Source organism: Myotis myotis, unplaced genomic scaffold (genome assembly GCF_014108235.1).
Source record: "Myotis myotis isolate mMyoMyo1 unplaced genomic scaffold, mMyoMyo1.p scaffold_m19_p_5, whole genome shotgun sequence".
NCBI lineage: Eukaryota > Metazoa > Chordata > Mammalia > Chiroptera > Vespertilionidae > Myotis > Myotis myotis.
In genome coordinates this window covers 82,290,238-82,308,383 of record NW_023416357.1, presented here as the reverse complement: position 1 = coordinate 82,308,383, position 18,146 = coordinate 82,290,238, and the positions used below count along the sequence as shown (strand labels likewise).

The following is an 18,146-nucleotide window of genomic DNA, read 5'->3' as shown; positions in this document are numbered from 1 at the left end:
GTGTAATGGGAACGCCCCAGAGCTACCCATGTCCCCTCCCTTGTGACTGGCAGGGTGACCCAAGTCCCTCAAGAACTGGCTCATTGCAGATGAATGTTGAATTCTCCGTTCTGCCGCCCACCTGCCGTGGGCAGAGCGCTCGTGTTGTTGCGCTTCAGGTTGTACAGCTTCCCCTAGCTGGGGCAGCAGGACAGATCCTTCCTGCCTGGTTTCAGACAAGATGAAGGGAGCTATGAAGGGAGCTTGTGTCTACAAAGTGCCCCCACCCAGAGCGTGGCTGGGCCTGGCAGGACCACACTTGAAAGCACCCATGACTACACCTGACAGCTCCCTCAAGGGTGGGGCACCTGGGCTCCAGTCTGGGCCAAGATGGGCAGGCAGGGGCAGATGAGGGCCCTCCCTGGCTCCTGACTTCATCCTGACTTTATGGGGCTGGGAGTGCCAAGGAGTGAAAGCCTGGGGCTTCTTGAAGCTGAGACCCTTGTGGGGTGCGGCCAGTAGTTCCCAACTGAGATTCACTGGGCTCATGACAGGATCCAGCAAGGGAGATGGGGCAGAGGGCAGGGGTACTGTCTGCCTCCCACCCTTGGCTCAATAGAACCCCAGGGGCTCAGAGGTCTTTCCGGAGGTGACCTCAGATTTGTATGGCCCAGTCCCAGCTCTTTCCTGATGGAGAGCAGAGGGGTAAGAAGGAAAGGTGTCCAGGAGCTCTCTCTCTTGAAGAGGAAACTGAGGCTTAGAGATGGCGTGAGACTTGTTACTCCTTGTTCATCAAGGTACGTGGCCTGGAGTCTGGCTTCCAGCCCCTCAGCGTCCTGGGAAGAACAGCCCTCCTATTCTTGTTAGCAGGGAGGGTCTCAGAAAGAGAGGAGGTAGGGAAACTCCAAGGTAAGAGCCCTTGAGGGTAAGAGCCCTGAGCAGTAGACGCAAGAGGCTTACTCTGCTAAGGGTCCTACAGGAGACTGTGGGACAGTCACTCTCAACCTCAGTCTCCTCATCTAAGAAGATAATAGGACAGAGTCTCGAGAAGGAAGGCTGGGCACGGAAACGCCTCTGAAGGCAGGAGAGAGGGAATGTTAGGATTACGGCAGGAGCGTAGGGGCACCACTCTCTCCCGGAGGTGAAATATGGGGACTGGATCCCATAGGTGGTCAGGTAGGAGGTGGGGTCAAGGTACAGGCCTCAGGTTATGAGCAAGATTGAGCAAACTGTACCATCTGGAGTCCCCTCCCCCTTTGTACTGTGGGAATCAAAAACAAAAGGGGCTTTGTGATTATAATTTGCAAAATGGGAAACTGAGGCCCAGAGAAAGAAGGGCCTTCTCTAAAACCACACAGTAAGCCAATGGCAAAGCCCAGACTAGACTCAAGGTTGCTGCATTTCAGGTTCCCTGTCCTCAAGGAAAAATAGATTTTACAGAACAAGAGCAGAGTAGAATTCCTGGGCGCCTTTGACAATCCAATATGGAGTCACTGTCAGCTAAGACTGAGGTATGTCAAGACTGAGGTAATGGGGTGTAATGGGAACGCCCTTAGGAGGGGCCCAGAAGGCCCAAAACCGCAAGTCTGGACACAGAAAAGGATTCTTTTTGGACACCGCTATGAGTGAGACCCCCACCCCTGGTGACCGTAAGAATTCAGAGCTCCTACTGCCTCAGGCTTGGCTATACCACAGGTCATGCTTGGATCCCTGCCAGACTTCTACTCCACCAGATGCATGCCACCACGGTAGCCACCTGGCTAGAGACTGAGGCCTGCCTCTCCACCTGCAGACTCCCCCAGTGACGGAAACTTTGCTGTGCTCATGTAACCCCCCCCCTCTCTTTGTATAGCCTGCGTGGGAGTCTATTGGCTTATTGGAAGGTCTCCCCTAATGAACTTGGCATTGTGGAAAGAACCTGGCATTGTGTAACTCCTTTCAGGGCTGCTCACAGCATAGATATAATGTAGAGATTGACAATAACCTTCCTCCTGACCCCCCGCCCTCAGCACTGGACCTGGGGTTTCTCATCTGGGCCAGCCCCACTGCTGGGGGCAGGGGGAAATGGTCAGACCCATAGATGCCACTGCCTCTGCAACAGGGGTAGGTTACCTATGCCCTCTCCTCCCTCCCCCCTCTCTTCAATTCCAGGTAGACAATAACAGTAATTAATTCTCATGTACCAGGCCCTGGGCGAAAAGTCTTGCTTGCGTGAAGTCATTGAATCCTCACATCAATCCAATGATGTGAGCATCATCATCATCATCATCTCCATTTTCCAGATGGGGAAACTGAGGCCCAAGGAGTTTAACTTGCACAAGTTCTCCCATTAATGGCAAAGCCAGGATTTGAACGCAGGCCGTCTGGTTCCATAGCCCACACTCCTAAAAACCACACCAGACTGCTTCTTAAAACATTCTATCACAGATAACTGGGGTTCAGATTTTGGCTCCGCCACTTCCTAGCTGTGTGGCCTGGGACGAGTAGCTCAACTTCTCTCATCTTTGTCCACCTGGACAAAAGGATGGGACCGTCCACAGGCAGTGGCCCAGGGCGTTAGCGCCCAGGCCTGCGAGTGTCCGGCAGTGGGCACTGCATCAGCATCAGCGCTCCCGTCATTTGTTTTTTTGAACCAGAGAAGGTTCCAGATGTGGGCAGAACCTTCCTCGCCCCGCCCCTGCCCCGGTATGCAGCGGGAGGGGCTGCCCCTAACTAGTCATTGCCATTAATAGAGACCTGAAGCACCTCCTGCTAAAAATACCCGGCTGAAGCCCTTTAAAAGCGCCGCTGGCTCCAGCGCCGGGCAGTTCTCCGAGCCTCAGCGAGACGCGCAGAACCGAGAACCGAGCCAGCATACCCAGAACCGAGCCAGCATGACCGAGCGCCGCGTGCCCTTCTCGCTCCTGCGGAGCCCTAGCTGGGACCCTTTCCGCGACTGGTACCCGGTGCACCACCGCCTCTTCGAGCAGGCCTTCGGCATGCCGCGGCTGCCCGAGGAGTGGTCGCAGTGCTTCAGCCACAGCGGCTGGCCGGGCTACGTGCGCCCGCTCCCCGCGGCCGCGGTCGAGGGCGCCCCGGCGGTGGCCGCGCCCGCCTACAGCCGCGCGCTCAGCCGGCAACTCAGCAGCGGCGTCTCCGAGATCCAGCACACGCCCGACCGCTGGCGCGTGTCCCTGGACGTCAACCACTTCGCCCCCGAGGAGCTGACGGTCAAGACCAAGGAAGGCGTGGTGGAGATCAGCGGTGAGAACCCCACCCCAGCCCGGCCCAGCGCGGGTGAAGCTAGCGGGGCGGGCGGGGAGCCCGGGCCGTGAAAACTTAGCCTCCTGGCCCCGAGGACACCCGCCGGTGCCCTCTTCTCCGGGATGGGGGGTGAGGATAGCTCCCAACGGAACTTCTGGCCCCCAAAACCGCTCTCTTAGGGGAAGAGGTGACCTCTTCCAGCGGAGATTTTACGCCCCCTCAGTCCCACCCCCAGCGTCCAGGCTCCCCGGCGCTGTCCCTGCCTCTTTCCCGGCCCGTGGAGGGGGCGTGTGCGCCAGGCAAATGGAACTTTGCCGAAGTCGATGAGGGCCTGGGACAGTCCGGGAGGGGGGGGGGGGGGGCAAAACTCTCCACCAGTTTGGGTCGGCCATGAGTCCCGGCCACTAGGTGGGGCGTGTTTGGATGTAGCTCGCTGAGAGGCGGTCCCTCGCTCACCCTCTGACCTCCTTCCCTTCCCCAGGCAAGCACGAAGAGAGACAGGATGAGCACGGCTACATTTCCCGCTGCTTCACTCGGAAATACACGTGAGTTTGGGCACTCGGTGGTGGGGGGCGGGAGGATTCGTGACTCAGCTGTGTGTGTGACTCTCGTCCTCCTTTTCTGCGCGTCCAGGCTTCCCCCTGGTGTGGACCCCACCCTGGTGTCTTCTTCCCTGTCCCCCGAGGGCACGCTCACCGTGGAGGCCCCGATGCCCAAGCCAGCCAGCCAGTCATCCGAGATCACCATCCCTGTCACCTTCGAGTCTCGTGCCCAGCTTGGGGGCCCAGAAGCTGGGAAGCCCGAGCAATCTGGAGCCCAGTAAAGGCCTTTGCCCTGCTTCAAACCCGCATTAGCCATCACCGACCATCCCCACCTGCCAGCCTGTCTGCTCTTTTGATACGTTTATGTTCTGTTTTTCTCAAATAAAGTTCAAAGCAACTGTCTGCCACCGCCTCAGACCCTGGTGTGTGTGTAGGCCTAGGAGTTGGTGCTATTTGCTGGCTCACACATTCCTCATATGTGCCAAGGCCCTGCAGTGTACTCAGCCCCATGCTGGGCCCTGTGGGTACAATGGTGTCCATCACAGGGCACAGCCCTGCTCTCCAGCCCTGTGTCCATTAAAAGAGAAGTAATGATTGTGACCAGCAATTAAAACTCCAAAAGCCAGGTGTGGGAGCCAGGGAAACCAGGAGAGGCTCCTGGCCGAGGCTTGGGTACTCAGGGACACCTAGCTGGGGGTAGGTAGACGGGGACCGCAGTTTCCCTGGGGATGGGAACTTCCTGGGAGCTCAGAGTCCGATACTGACTTCATCATGACTTTATTATTCTCCTAGAGAGGGACAGGGCCATTTAGATGGAGGGGAGGTGTGGCGACTCCAGGTAACTTTCTGAGGGGAGGTGGGACTATTCAGAGGACCTATTCCCCATCCCCCCAGGCCCGTGCATGCAGGATGGGGCCTGGGCTCTCAGGCCTGAGGGTTTCCTCTAGATCAGTGGTTCTCAACCTTCCTAATGCCACGACCCTTTAATACAGTTCCTCATGTTGTGGTGGCCCCCAACCATAAAATTATGTTCGTTGCTACTTCATAACTGTAATTTTGCTACTGTTATGAATCGTCATGTAAATATCTGATATGCAGGGTGTATTTTCATTGGTACAAATTGAACATAATTAAAGCATAGTGATTCATCACAAAAACAATATGTAATTATATATGTGTTTTCCGATAGTCTTAGGCGACCCCTGTGAAAGGGTCGTTCGACCCCCAAAGGGGTCGTGACCCACAGGTTGGCGACCCACAGGTTGAGAACCGCTGCTCTAGATACTGAGGCCTAGGTTTTGGTGGGAGAGAGGCAAAGACCCTGACAGAAGGGTTAGTTGGTCGCTCCAGGAGGGCCTACCTTGACTGGACCAGGCAGGAACAGTCACACCTACCTTGGCCCTCTCCTTTGTCTGCCCTCGCCCAACCCACTACCCTCTTACCTGACCCAAGGAGGGTTCTGAGGGACCTGGGAGAGGGGAAAAGCAGGCTGGGGCTTTGGAGCCCAGTCTCAAGTCCTCAAGAGCTTGAGAAACCCCACACTATCTCCACAGACGAGGAACCAGAGCCTGAGGCTAAGACAAGATACCCCTTTTCTAGGCCCACAGCCTTACTTTCACAGGTGCTGGAGCGGAGCAGCATCCCACAGGGAAGGGCCTGGGCATGCATGTGTACACGCACATGCCACCCCGACACGGCCCAGCTTCCTCATTTACCCTCTCTAGCGCGGGCTCCCTGTTGGGATGCCATCATATGGAGCAGGCATAACGCCAAAGCAGGTCTCAGCCCTCAGAGGCTTCACCAAACCTGGAGGGAAGCCAAGAGGAAAATAAACACATAGAACAAAGGATTGTGCTGGCCCAGTTGGCAGCACAGGTCTGGGCCTGAAGGCCAGGGCACTACCCAGTCTACCCACCCTTCCACCTTCCACTCATTTCTTGAGCTCCAGTCTTCTAAATCTGCCACCCTCCTTCCAGACACACACAAACCACATCTCTGGTGTCTCCTGGACACCTCCATGATCCCGCGGCAACAACCCAGAGTCAGCCTGTCTAGTTCTCGCCCCTGCTCAGATCACCCGCTCCCTTGTGGTTGGCAGTGGGGTGGCCCTAGCCTCCACAGGTGTGGCTGCACCCCCTGCCTTGTCAGAGAGAGCTTCCAGCTACTCCAGCAGTGCCCTTGAAGTGTGGGAAAGCTGATGCCAAGCCTTTGACAAGGCAATAATCCTCATCAGCCCTGGGAAAAGATGTGGTTAGTCCTGCTTAACTGGGCACAGCAAGCCTCAAAGAAGGGAAGAAACTTGCCCTAGTCCGCACAGCTAGTCCAGGAGGGGCGGCAGACATCTGTGTGGCCATAGGGAGGGGAGAGCAGGTTAGCTCAGATAGGAAGGCGGAGGACGGGGTGGGGAGGGGGTATTCCACAGCTTAAAGTGCTGCAAATGAGGTGTGGCGGGCCCTCAGGAGGAGGAAGACAGGGATGCAGTTGAGCCCAAGGGCCACAGCTGTCCAAGGGAGCCAGGCTGCAAAACGGCCTGGAGAGAGCGTCTAGGGGTCTCAGAGCCAGAGGCCAGAGCCATGGTCTGTGGCAGGCAGGGGTCAGCACCTGGGGTGCTGTCAGTGCTATAGGAGTGGGGTCCACGAGCAGCAGCTTTGAGGTGCCCAGGGTCTAGGCCAGGGGTGGGCAAACTTTTTGACTCGAGGGCCACAATGGGTTCTTAAACTGGACCGGAGGGCCGGAACAAAAGCATGGATGGAGTGTTTGTGTGAACGAATATAAATTCAAAGTAAACATCATTACATAAAAGGGTACGGTCTTTTTTTTTCAATAGTTTTATTCAGCCCACGGCTGGTCTAGGCCATAATCTGACACACAGCTGAGCCATGGTGCAAGTGGGAGGGAGGGAATTCACTCCCTGCAAAGGAAACAGGCCCCAGTCTCCATGGGAAACTAATGTAGGAAACTGAGGGTGATGGCCCGTAGCCTGCCTGGGCCACACCAGGGACAGAGGCCGAGGGGATCTGAGGCGGGCCGGCCCTATGCCCAGAGCTCAGCTTGGAAGATGTGGAATCTGAGGCAGCACCTCTGGGCAGAGTAGACAGGGCTGCTGGCTCAGGCCTGGGGGTCTCCATGGGGAGGGGCTGGCACTGGGCTGTGGGAGACCTGGTGAGTCCCTGCACTCCTGCTGTGACGCAGCAGCAGCTCCAAGCCTCTCCAGGCATTTCCCTAATTTCCAATGGGTCCTTCTCTAAAGGCCCCTGACGTTCTTCAAGTCTGCAGGCGCAGACATTGGCCTTGATTTGATGGATGTAGCATCTGGACCTCTCTGCTCAGCCAAAGGGCATCTGAAGGGCAATACTCCATGCTCCAGGCTGATGACAAAGGCTCCCTTGAGGACCTCAAGCCCCTGTGGCTGCCGGTCACCCCTGGCTGGTGCAGTCTCCCCTAGGGATCTGTAGAGCACAGAAGCCTTCCTCTGGCCCAGGCTGATTCCCAGGTCTCTCCTTTTCTCTATCCCTCCCAGTTGTGAAATCTGCCCTCCCTGTTGGCACCTCCTCTGGCCCAGCACCCAGCCAGTCGGTCCAAGTCCCTGCTCTCAAGGGGGCAAGTGTAGGAAACAGCTCTGTGACAAGCAGCATTATGCATCAGAGAGAGGCTGGGACAGGCTGCGGCGTCTCAGTGGGGTGGGGAAAAGGGATTTCCAGAAGTGACCCTTGTGCCCATATGCCATGGGGGAATATCATGGGCAAAGGCTAGACGGCTGGTGCATTCAGGCTGGAGAAGCAGCAAGTAAAGGAGAAAGAGAGGGCAAATGAGGGAGGTGATGGGGCCCTGAAGGCCATGCTTTGTAGGTTATGGAGTCGGGAATTGGTTTAAGCATCCCTGCCTTAGAAACCGCATCCAGGTCTTACAGGAGAATGTTTGGTAAGGAGCCAGCCAAGAGGCAGGGGGCAATGTGCTGCTGAGATGTAGTGGACCTGTAATGCCAGGAAGAGAGGGAAAGGGAACCAGGTGCCTGGATGAAGCAGCAGCAGGCTCTGCAGTGTGGAGTGACGGACGGAGGTAGAGGTGTGGGGAGTGGGCAGGGGAAGGAGGAGATCTGCTGAGGCCATGGTTCATTCCCTGGGGCTTGCTGCCTTCATTGCCTCTGTAAGGTGGAGCAGACTCCAGACCTTGGCTGCTGGATGAGTGAACTGTTTCCAGATATCATTATTTCCCTGCTACAGAATCAACCTAATGCAGGCTGCTCTCTGGAGAGGGTGGGGTGGGAGGCAAAAGTTGCCCAGAGGACCCCAGTCCTGGGTCCAAATGGTCTGGCCAGAGAACATTTGTGATGGGGGACAACCAAAGGAATAAAGATGAAGATCAGGCCCAGAAACTGGCCACTGGGTTACAGAGACCTTAGGCCCTGGGTTTTCTAGAGGCCACCAAGCTTTCCGCTCCCCTGACAGAGCCCAGGGCAGGGCAGAAGTCAGGCTGGCCAGGGTCCTATCTTAGACTCCCTGCACCCCACCCCACCTCCACATGCACATAGTGGGACTTGGAAGTTTGGGACACCCCCAAAGCTCAGGGCTTGGCCCCAGGCCGAGATTTGCACAGCAGCAAGGAGCTGCCAGCCCAGGACCAAACCAGGGAAGGAGAGGGAGGAAGCTGCATGGGTGAGGGCACTTAGCAAGCCTGGGCTGGTCTTCGCCAGAATCGGGCACTGGGTAAGATGGGGCTAAGCCCTGTCCTCATGCTGCTCTCCCAGGGATGTGGGCCCAGGGAATGTGGAGGAAGCCCACCATGTGCCTTCTACCCCCAAAGTGTGTACTGCCTATCAATCAACCAGTGTCCCTGTGTGCCAGCTGTAAGGAGCACAGGGTCCCGTGGGGGAGACCCACAAGTAAGCAGGAGCTCACTCCATGCCTGGCATAATTCTCTCAGTCACGGGCTCTGGGTCCTCTCCCCCCTCTTCCACCTGGCCAGGTGACTTTGGACTTCACTGTATGTATATACACATATATACATGACCCTCCCTCCATATATATAAAACCCTGCCCCCCAAGGATGAACCATATTCTCATGGACTTCTTTTTTGATAGTTCTGCCAACTTCTAGTTGTGCTGGGAGAACTGGCAGCATGAAAAGTGGCAGGAATCCCAGGGTTAGCTGAGAAGGGATAGCTCCAGATCAATAGCAGAATCGCTGGATGGCCTCAGGTAGGAGCATGGAGGGTGGCAGAGCCCTGCGGGCCAGCCTGCCACCTCACTCTCCACTGAGGGTCAGACTGAGAGCCAGGCTCCCAACACCCGGCCCAAAGAGAAAAGGTCATGTCTGCAGCTCCTGGGGAAAACTGCAGTTATGGGAGGGGTCCTGGCAGCATAAGGGCCCCCTCCCGCCCTTCCTTCCAGCCTGGCTCACTTACCAGTCTGCTATACCACCCTGCCCAGCCTAAGGTGGTGGTGGTTGGATCAAGATGCAGCATCGGTGGTTCAGGGACTGGCTCAGTGGAGGAAGTTACATCCACCCCCAGGGGTTAACAGGGCAGAACCTGAACCTGCCGGGAAGGCTTGGACTAAATAATAAATAGAATAGAGGGGGCAAGAGCAGCGCTATTTTTAAGGGGCATGGCCCGGGGTCCAGCCCTGCTCTGGGCTGTTTCCCTTCTGAGGGATCTGGGTGGCCTCTGAGGCCCCTCCTGCCCTGACTGCCTGTCCGTGTGGTGCAGAATGGGGATCAAGGTGGAATGAGGAAGACTGGCGGCCGCCCAGGGTCGGTCCCCTAACAATGGTAGGAAGGCCGAAGTCCCAGGGGGGCCCAAGGAGGCAAGGATAGCTCTCTGCAGAACCAACAAGAGGCCTTCACGGGGAAGGCTTCAGTCTTGGCCCTGACCCCAGGGCAGACCTGGGTAACCCTTTTCTTTTCACATGGTTTCCCTTCTACAAGATGAGTCCTTTAAGTCTGCTTTAGGGATGGCTGTGAGTGCCTGTGTTCAGACGTGGGGGTGGGGTTGGTGGTGGGGGTGGTGTGGGGCGGGAGTGGAGAGACAATGGGATAGGGAGACTGAGAACTTCATTAGGTGAATGGATGACAAGAGAGGTTATTGTGCCCTCTCCCCACCAAGCCCTCCCTCTCTGATCCCCACCTGACCTCTCTCTGAGCCATGGTGGCAGAGCTATCCTTTTACAATCCGCTCAATCTACCCTAGGCCTGACCCCCCTGAAAGCCTTGAACCCTGTGAGTAGTCTCACAGGCCAATCCCTCAGCAGGGGTTCTGGAGGCCCAAGGCAATGGCCTCTGGGTGAGAAAAAGAGTGATTCTGGAGGAGTAATCCATCACCACTAAGCAGGCAGCAGGCCTGGCCAGCTCAGGCCTCAGACTGTACTAGCCAACTCCAGAAATAAAGCCTTGGCCCCACCGGCCAGGGGGATGGAGCAGGGCCAAGGCAGCCCTGAAACTGCCTCCTGCAGAGTGCCCCAGGCTGAGCACCAGAATTCTATCTTCTCCTCCCCTCCCTCTAGGCCAGTGGTTCTCAACCTTCCTAATGCCGCGACCCTTTAATACAGTTCCTCATGTTGTGGTGGCCCCCAACCATAAAATTATTTTCGTTGCTACTTCATAACTGTAATGTTGCTACTGTGATGAATCGTCATGTAAATATCTGATATGCAGGATGTATTTTCATTATTACAAATTGAACATAATTAAAGCATAGTGATTCATCACAAAAACAATATGTAATTATATATGTGTTTTCCGATGGTCTTAGGCGACCCCTGTGAAAGGGCCGTTCGACCCCCAAAGGGGCTGCGACCCACAGGTTGAGAACCGCTGCTCTAGGCCCTGATAGGACAGTAAGTGACTGCCCCCTGGTGCTCTACAGAGACATCCAGATACCTGACACCACTCACCCCGGAACATTTGGGAATCTGTCTCCAGCTCTGGGTCCTGCCAGGTCCGGAGAAGAAATGGGCGCAGAAGACCTGGTCTTGGAAGACACTGACACCCCCTAGGCTGGCACCTCCCATGCCCTTTTCTCTGCTCTGGGCCTCAGTCTCTGAGAGCCCTCAAGCCTCCTGAAAGTTCCCTCCTGAAGGACCCAGCTCACCCCCCTGGGTGCCACCCCTGCCTCTGCCTTTGAGGGCCTGGCAGCCAAGTCCTGGACCCAGAGCCCCTGCCCCACCCTGCTGCTTAGGTATTGACCACAGTTTCTGTTACTAATCACAACTGTCATGTGTTGGGCACCTGCTAGCTGTCAATCACTCCTTAGCTTATTAAATCCTCACAGCAACCCTATACTTCTGAGAGGCAGAACAGGATTGTGGTTATGCTTTTGGCCACTGGTGTCAAATTGCCTGGGTTCAAATCCCCATTGGCCCACTTACTAGCTGTGGGATCTTGGGCAGGGTACAATTCTTAGTTTCTTTCTCTGCAAAATGAAGCTGATTATACGCATTAATACACATGAAGCCTTTAGAACAGTGCCTGGTTACTAAGCATATTAAGCACCAGATCAATACTAGGCGTTTTTATAAAGTAGATTGCATTATTCCCATTTTACAAATATGGAAATGGTGGGATGAGAATTCACATGCTGAGCTCTTAAGCTTTCTATCACTAACAGCCCTTCATTTGGCAAATGACATACATTGCTAAGTGACAGAAATCTCACCTTTCTAAACAGTCAGTAGCTACTGAGAATGATTAAGTCCTAAATCTAGGTTTGATTGTGCCGTGGGCAACCCATCCCCCTCCCAGACCTCAGGATTATACAACAGCTCTATGTTGGGAGATGAGAAGGGCAGAGATTGGGGTGTCTGTGCTCCCTAACATTTCTGACAGCTGATTCTGGGGGAGAGCCCCGGGTGGCCACCATTCAATTTACAGTTATTGTGAATGTCTATCCAGGAGTGCGGGGAAAGCAAGGGAATTCAGTGGGAGAACAGCACACGCACAGAGGATGGGGTCAGGCAGCAGGTGAGGCTAGAGGAGTAGAGTGGGGCCTGGCTGTGCCAGAGAACCTTGAGTGCCAAAGCGCAGGGGCTGTCCTCACTGCCCTCGGGACGGCAGGTTTTCCCTCTCACCCGGGGCTCTGCCATAGGACCAGTGTGTGAGGCGACAGGACCCAAGCCAACCCCCTTTGAGCCCTTCCAACTGTTTTGTACAGATAATGCTGACCTCCTGAGGCACAACAAGCCTACACCGGACCTTAGAGGACGCTTCGTTAAGGAGGGGAAACTGAGGGCAGGCACCGGGTCTAGGGCGCAGCAGGAGCCTGAGGCTCCGCCCTCCCACACCAGCTCCTTCCACCGATCAAGGCAATGGGCAACGCCAATACAAGTCGCTGAAGCCGTGTTAGGCTTCATGATGCCCTGAAGAGCTCAGACCAGGTTACTCCGGGTGGCAAAGACGCACACGGAGGGCGGTGGCGAGGGCGGGGGCCGGTTGGAAAAGGGAGGTTGCAGCCCGGCAAACGGTGGAAGGAGGAAGGGGTCCGGAGCGAATGGGAAGGGGCAGCTGCGCAGGCAGATCCTGGCGCAGGAACCCAAGTCTTAGCAACAGGCCGACCATTGGAGGAGCGGACAGATTGGCCTGCGATTGGCTATCGCCAAAGCCGGTTGGAAGACGGGCGGGTCCGCGCTCACAGACCGTGTCTAGCGGGTCCCGGCACCTTCCGGCCCGGAGTCATCAGAGCCCCACTTCTTTGGAGCAGGAGCAGAGGCTGGCCCGGTCTTGCGGCGGGGCCGGTGCGCACGACGGGAGAGCGCGTAGAGCCATGCGGCTCACCCACGCAAACTCACCCGTGTGCCCTTGGGCCCACGCGGACAGCAAAATCCTTCGCTTGGGGTCTAGGTGTTTGGGAGGTGACGAGAGAGAAGCCAGAGGACAGCGCGCTGGACTGGAGGGCGCGGCTACTGTCTTGGGACCTTGGCCAGCCCGTGTTGCATGAAGGCTTGCAGGAAGCAGCACCGGCTGAAACTGGGGCGGGCGGGGCTCCGTGAAGACCAGCTGCAGAGCCGGCGGCGCCCAGTGGGGGACAGCAGATGACAGCACCACCGGAGCAAGCCCCTACCTGGCGGGGGGTGGTGGTGGTGGTGGGGGGTTGGTACCGGGCTCAGACCCTGTCCAGAATTGGTGCTGAATTCCCCCTCCTGATTCCAGGGCCTTGCAAACCATTCGGCAACCCATATAATGGGACAGAGGCGGCCAGATCAGTCTTCTCTTGTACACATTGGGTGCTGAAGCCTTGACGGATGGAACAAGGCTATTATATTTTGCTATCCAGGTTCATTTTGGCTTCTATCACCACGAGGCTAAAGAAACTTAAACCCTAATATGCCACTGGGAGCAATTATTACTCCCTTTGCTATCGTCCGGCAGTGGGATGTAGTATCTGCTTGATCCTAGACATCTGGACTGCATTTAGGGAGATTATATGGAAAGGGACTCACCCAAGATGCTTGTAGTCAGCCACAAGCTGCTCATCCTATATACTGGCCATTACTGCCTAAATCTTGTCTCTATTTCAAATGTAACCTAATCTAGGGCAAGAGAATATTTATCATTCTTAAGTCTTCCACTACTCAACCTAGACTAACTCAATACTAACTCACAACTTTCCCAAAAGGAATGTTTTTAAAACTGAGCAGGCAAAAACACCTATAAACCATAATGACATAACTCCATATATTGGGAGGCAAGGATTTTTGGAAGGCAATATGCTTTGATAGAATTCAAAATGTGCTTCCCATCAGGCTTTAAAGAACTGACCATCAAAACCCCATCCCTAAATTCTGGCTTCAAGCTAAGAGAAGGTGAAAAGAGGTATAAGGTGTTGATGCCTCTTCTTAGCCCCTAAGGAAGACCCAGCTAGTAGAGTGATTTGCCCATTATGGGAGGAAGAACCAGTTTACACTAAGATCATGTTAAAACAAGCCTAGATTCATTCTAGGGATGTAGATTCAACACGAAGGCAGCCAACCTCTGACGTGCCTGCCTAGCCCTAAGAACTCCCAAGTACATGGTGGGCTGCACCGTTTCACCACCTCCCCAAGATCCAGGCAGAACAGCTGCAAGCCACCAGGACCCACCAGGCCAAGTGAGTTCAAGTCTGACATAGCTCACTGACTGGGCACCTAATACTTTATTCATCCAGGAGAGGTAGGAGAGGGTTTTCAGGAGGCAAAACACTCCAAGTGGCAGGTACTCTAGCCTGTTGTTCAGAACTGCAGCTTAGTCTTCCTAAGCTCGGGTAACAGGCCCTGGTGCTGGCTGCTGCTGAAGATGACCTGATTCAGAGGGAGGGTGCTGGCCAGCCACTATTCCGCATGGAGCAACTAAGGCTGGAGGGACAGAATAAATCTTTATGCAAGAGAAAAAAAAGTACCCCAAGATGGCTGGGAACAAATTAAATGACACAGGAGGAAACCACTGTGCAAACCCAGAACGTGGGCCATTCCATAAGACCATTAAGTAGCCTGGTTCTTGAGAAGAGGTGAAAAGAACAGTCTAAAGCAGCCGTGGGCAAAGGGCCGGATCCGGCCCATTTGTACCCTTTTAGTAATGATGTTCACTTTAAATTTATATTAGTTCACACAAACACTCCATCCATGCTTTTGTTCCGGCCCTCCGGTCCAGTTTAAGAACACATTGTGGCCCTCGAGTCAAAAAGTTTGCCCACCCCTGGTCTAAAGAAACATAATGAAATCCAATAATTTTAATTAGATTCTATTTGGTCTGTGGTGTGTGTGTGTTTTTAATTATTATCTAAAGTTTTACATGTCTCCCTTTTCCCCAATTGACCCTGCCCCCCGGTCTGTGTGTTTTGGGGTGGTTACAAAAAAATGTCATTATTTTTCGAGGCTCTACAAGACGGAGAAATATAAAACAAATACAACAAAATTTAACTGTCGTATCAAGTAGTGGGTATTTGGTTGTCACTGTGCCATCCTTTTCAACTTTCATCTTTGAAAATTTCCAAAATAAAGAGCTGGGGGATAAGTGGCCCAATACAATCTAGCTAGCTACCCTTAAAATTGGGGTTAAATCTAATTCAAGAGGTACTTATTGGGTTGACTAAATTTCAGTTATCCATATTTAAAATCACAAAGCAAAGCCTTTTATGAACCTAGAGCCACCGAGAGTTCAAAAGAAGCAAAAATCTTTCTTTCTCAAAGCCAGAGTTAAGTCTACTGTCGCAAACTGAGCCAGACTAGGGAGACTGGAGAATAGTGATTACCTCTAAGAAAATGGGTGACTTGGGAAGCAGGCATAGGAGAGTTACTGATAAACCAGGAGTCACCAAACTACTGTCAAGATAGTAAATACCTTAAGCTTCATGGGCAACACAGTGTCTCTTTGTACTTTTTTTCTTCACTACCTTTAAAATGTAAAAACCATGCTTGGCTCACCCTAATGGATGTGGCTCAGTGGATAGAGTGTTGGCGTGTGGACCAAAGGATCCTGGGTTCGATTCCAGTCAAGGACACATACCTCAGTTGTAGGCCCGCCCTAGCCTGGACCTTGGTTGGGGCTCATGCAGGAGGCAACCAATCAATGTGTTTCTCTCACATTGATATTTCTGCCTTTCCCTCTCTAAAAATCAATGGAAAATTATCCTTGGGTGAAAAAAAACCCCCAAAACCATTCTTAGCTCAAAGGCAGTACAAAAACCTGTTTTAGACTACACCCTCTTGTATTTTTAACATGCATGTACTACTTATTCAAATAAAAAAGTTCCCCAAAATAACTTTCCTCTCCCATACTGTGGATAACTGAGTGCCATTTGAGAATATTACTTAAAGTGGGAAATCCTAGCCCATTTTGTTTTGCCAGATGTGGATTAAGTCTGAAGATGGGATACCAACAATCCTAAACCCTGATACTAAGGATTCATCAGTGTTACCCAGACACTCTTGCCCCAGCTCTTCTCTGACCACAGGTGTCTATGGTTAATTAGAAGTGGGGTTTGTAGCCATTCAGATTCACCCACATTTATCCTTATCCAAGCTGGTATCCCACATTTTAATGATCTGATTAGGCTGGTGACCACTTAATGCCAACTTTTAGAAACAGAGAACAGTGTTAGCCAGCTAGTTTTCAGAATGTTTCGCCCAGCTTGCTTTGAGAACTGTGCAACCAAGCGTAGGTAACTGACATTCTTAGCCGCTCAGATCAGCAGTGAGTCAACATGCAGTTTCAGCTGAACAGCAGAGGCCAATGCATGTGGTAATGACACATAAATAGAGTGAAGGACAACCACTCACACTGAATAGCAAACTTACCTGCTACACTTTTAGGTCCCCTGCCATTAAATCTCATTTGGTGGCCCCTCCGCTCCACCTGCAAAGTTCTAGGAATGGAGAACTGTGCTCTGTGGATGCCCAAGCAGAGCAGATCATTCACCCCTTTATAATTACTCTCCTGCACCTCTCTCATCATCTTTATTTAATTACTTCATACTATCAGTAATTTTTTTCAATTCCAAAGTGCACTGAGGAACAGGACCCCCCCTCCTTGGTGCCTAATCTGGTGCATCATGCAATTCCAGATATTCTTCTCTCTCCAAATACTTCAACTCAAACAACATAGCACAATAGATTGAATGCTGAAGCAGCTATGAGTCCAGCTGAGCTCTACAAAGAGAACAGCAAAATTCTAAAATAATGCTATTGTTCCTATTTTTACTTTGGAAAACAATTACTTTTCATGAAATTATCTTAACATGTAATGTGTTATTATTTTAAGTAAATAAGTATTTTTAGTTTCCAGTTTTAGATACGCCCCCCCATACACAAAAGCACTTAAGAGTTGTGTAAAGGGGTCCTAAGATGAAAAAGTTCGAGAAATGCTGCATTAAGGAACTCTTTAAAACTGGACAGAAACACAACAGACATTTTATCGCAGGGGAGATTTAAGTCAAGTCTGAAATCCTGTCAAATTCCAGGTACTCATAATAGGAAATTACATGGAAGGAACAAGGGTGTAAAAATAGCAACTTTCAGGAGCTAACCCTTCTTTCTAACCTTGGAGAGTCTGTTACTTTCAATAAGCTTGACTCTACTGATCTTACCCATATCTGTACTTTCCTGTTAGCAAGATGTCGGATTCATCTCTCTACCCACAGTAACTCCCATATTAAAAGCTCTCAGTCAGACCAATGTGGCTCAGTGGTTGAGTGTTGACCTATGTACTGGGAGGTCACAGTTCGATTCTGGTCAGGGCACATGCCTGGGTTGTGGGCTTGATCCCCAGTGTGGGGCGAGCAGGAGGCAGCCAATCAATGATTCTCTCATCATTGACATTTCTCTCTCCCTTCCTCTCTGAAATCAATAAAATTAAAACAAACAAAAACTCTCAGTGTGGCTGAATGTTGGCAGCTGCTCAGTTTGAGCCTCCTAGCTGAGCAGAAATAGCCTGACATAGCTCAGGAGGGCCAAAGATTGGGTGGGGCTCCAACGTGGGCTTACCAGCAAGTTGAGAGACCTTAGGCACATTGGTCATTTCTATTTCCACAGCTATACTTTGCAGTGGCACTCTCAAGATGATTTTGAGTGATGAATTCATAGGTGAATTCACTGACTACATAGGCAAAAACCTAGTCACACAGTGTTATTCCTAAAATAGAAATTACAATTTCTCAAAAAATTAAAAAGCTATCTTTTTCCACTGTGTGAACCAGTGCCCCTTACCCCTTCTCTCCTTCCTTTGCTGGAGCAAGCCCAAGTTGATGGAGGAGGAAAGCCTTTGGCCCTGGCATTCCTTCCTGTAGACACAGCCCTCTTTGTAGATCATGCTGGATAAACTGCAATGTTACAGAGTATCATCACCATTCAATCTTTACTGTCATCTGGATTCTGTTAAAGGTATTCATTTCATAATTGTAAGCTCAATTTTGGTATTAGCAAAAGCAAGGCAGAACACCCCATACACCAGGGATGCAGTTCAGGTGGTGGACACATTCTGACAGCTGCCATCAGCAACAGCAAGCTAACTATGGCTGCTGACGACTTCAGAAGGACTAAAAAGTCCAAAACAAGCCTCCTATATAATAAAAGGCTAATATGCAACTTGGCCGGTCGCTATGATGTGCACTGACCACCAGGGGGCAGACGCTCAGCGCAGGAGCTGCCCCCTGGTGGTCAGTGTGCTCCCACAGGGGGAGCGCAGCTAAGGGCTCACAGTGGGCGAGCGCAAGGTTAAGTGCAGCGGCAGCGGTGCGCTGCCAGCAGCGCGCTGCCAGCAGCGCTAAGGATGTCCGACTGACAGCTTAGGCCCATTCACTGTGGGGAGCAGGCCTAAAGCCATCAGTTGGACATTCCCTGAGGGTCCCAGACTGCAAGAGGGCACAGGCCAGGCTGAGGAACACCCCACCGCGACCTCCCACCCCCGCCAACTGCACAA

The 18,146-nt window shown here is 52.7% G+C and overlaps 2 protein-coding genes across 2 annotated transcripts in view; both read left to right on the top strand.

Moving 5' to 3' along the window:
• SRRM3 (serine/arginine repetitive matrix 3) overlaps positions 1-2,820 on the top strand; it is a 60,350-nt gene extending 57,530 nt beyond the window's left edge. The window contains exon 15 of the mRNA XM_036309002.1: positions 2,712-2,820. Coding sequence (XP_036164895.1) covers positions 2,712-2,748 — 37 coding nt within the window. The 3' untranslated portion in view covers positions 2,749-2,820. The remainder of the gene's footprint in view (positions 1-2,711) is intronic.
• On the top strand, positions 2,697-4,166 carry HSPB1 (heat shock protein family B (small) member 1). Its single transcript, XM_036309003.1, has 3 exons — positions 2,697-3,222; positions 3,704-3,767; positions 3,856-4,166. Exons 1-3 carry the CDS (start codon positions 2,853-2,855, stop codon positions 4,043-4,045), a joined length of 624 nt encoding a protein of 207 aa, XP_036164896.1. The 5' UTR covers positions 2,697-2,852; the 3' UTR covers positions 4,046-4,166.
• Positions 4,167-18,146: the final 13,980 nt, after the last annotated feature.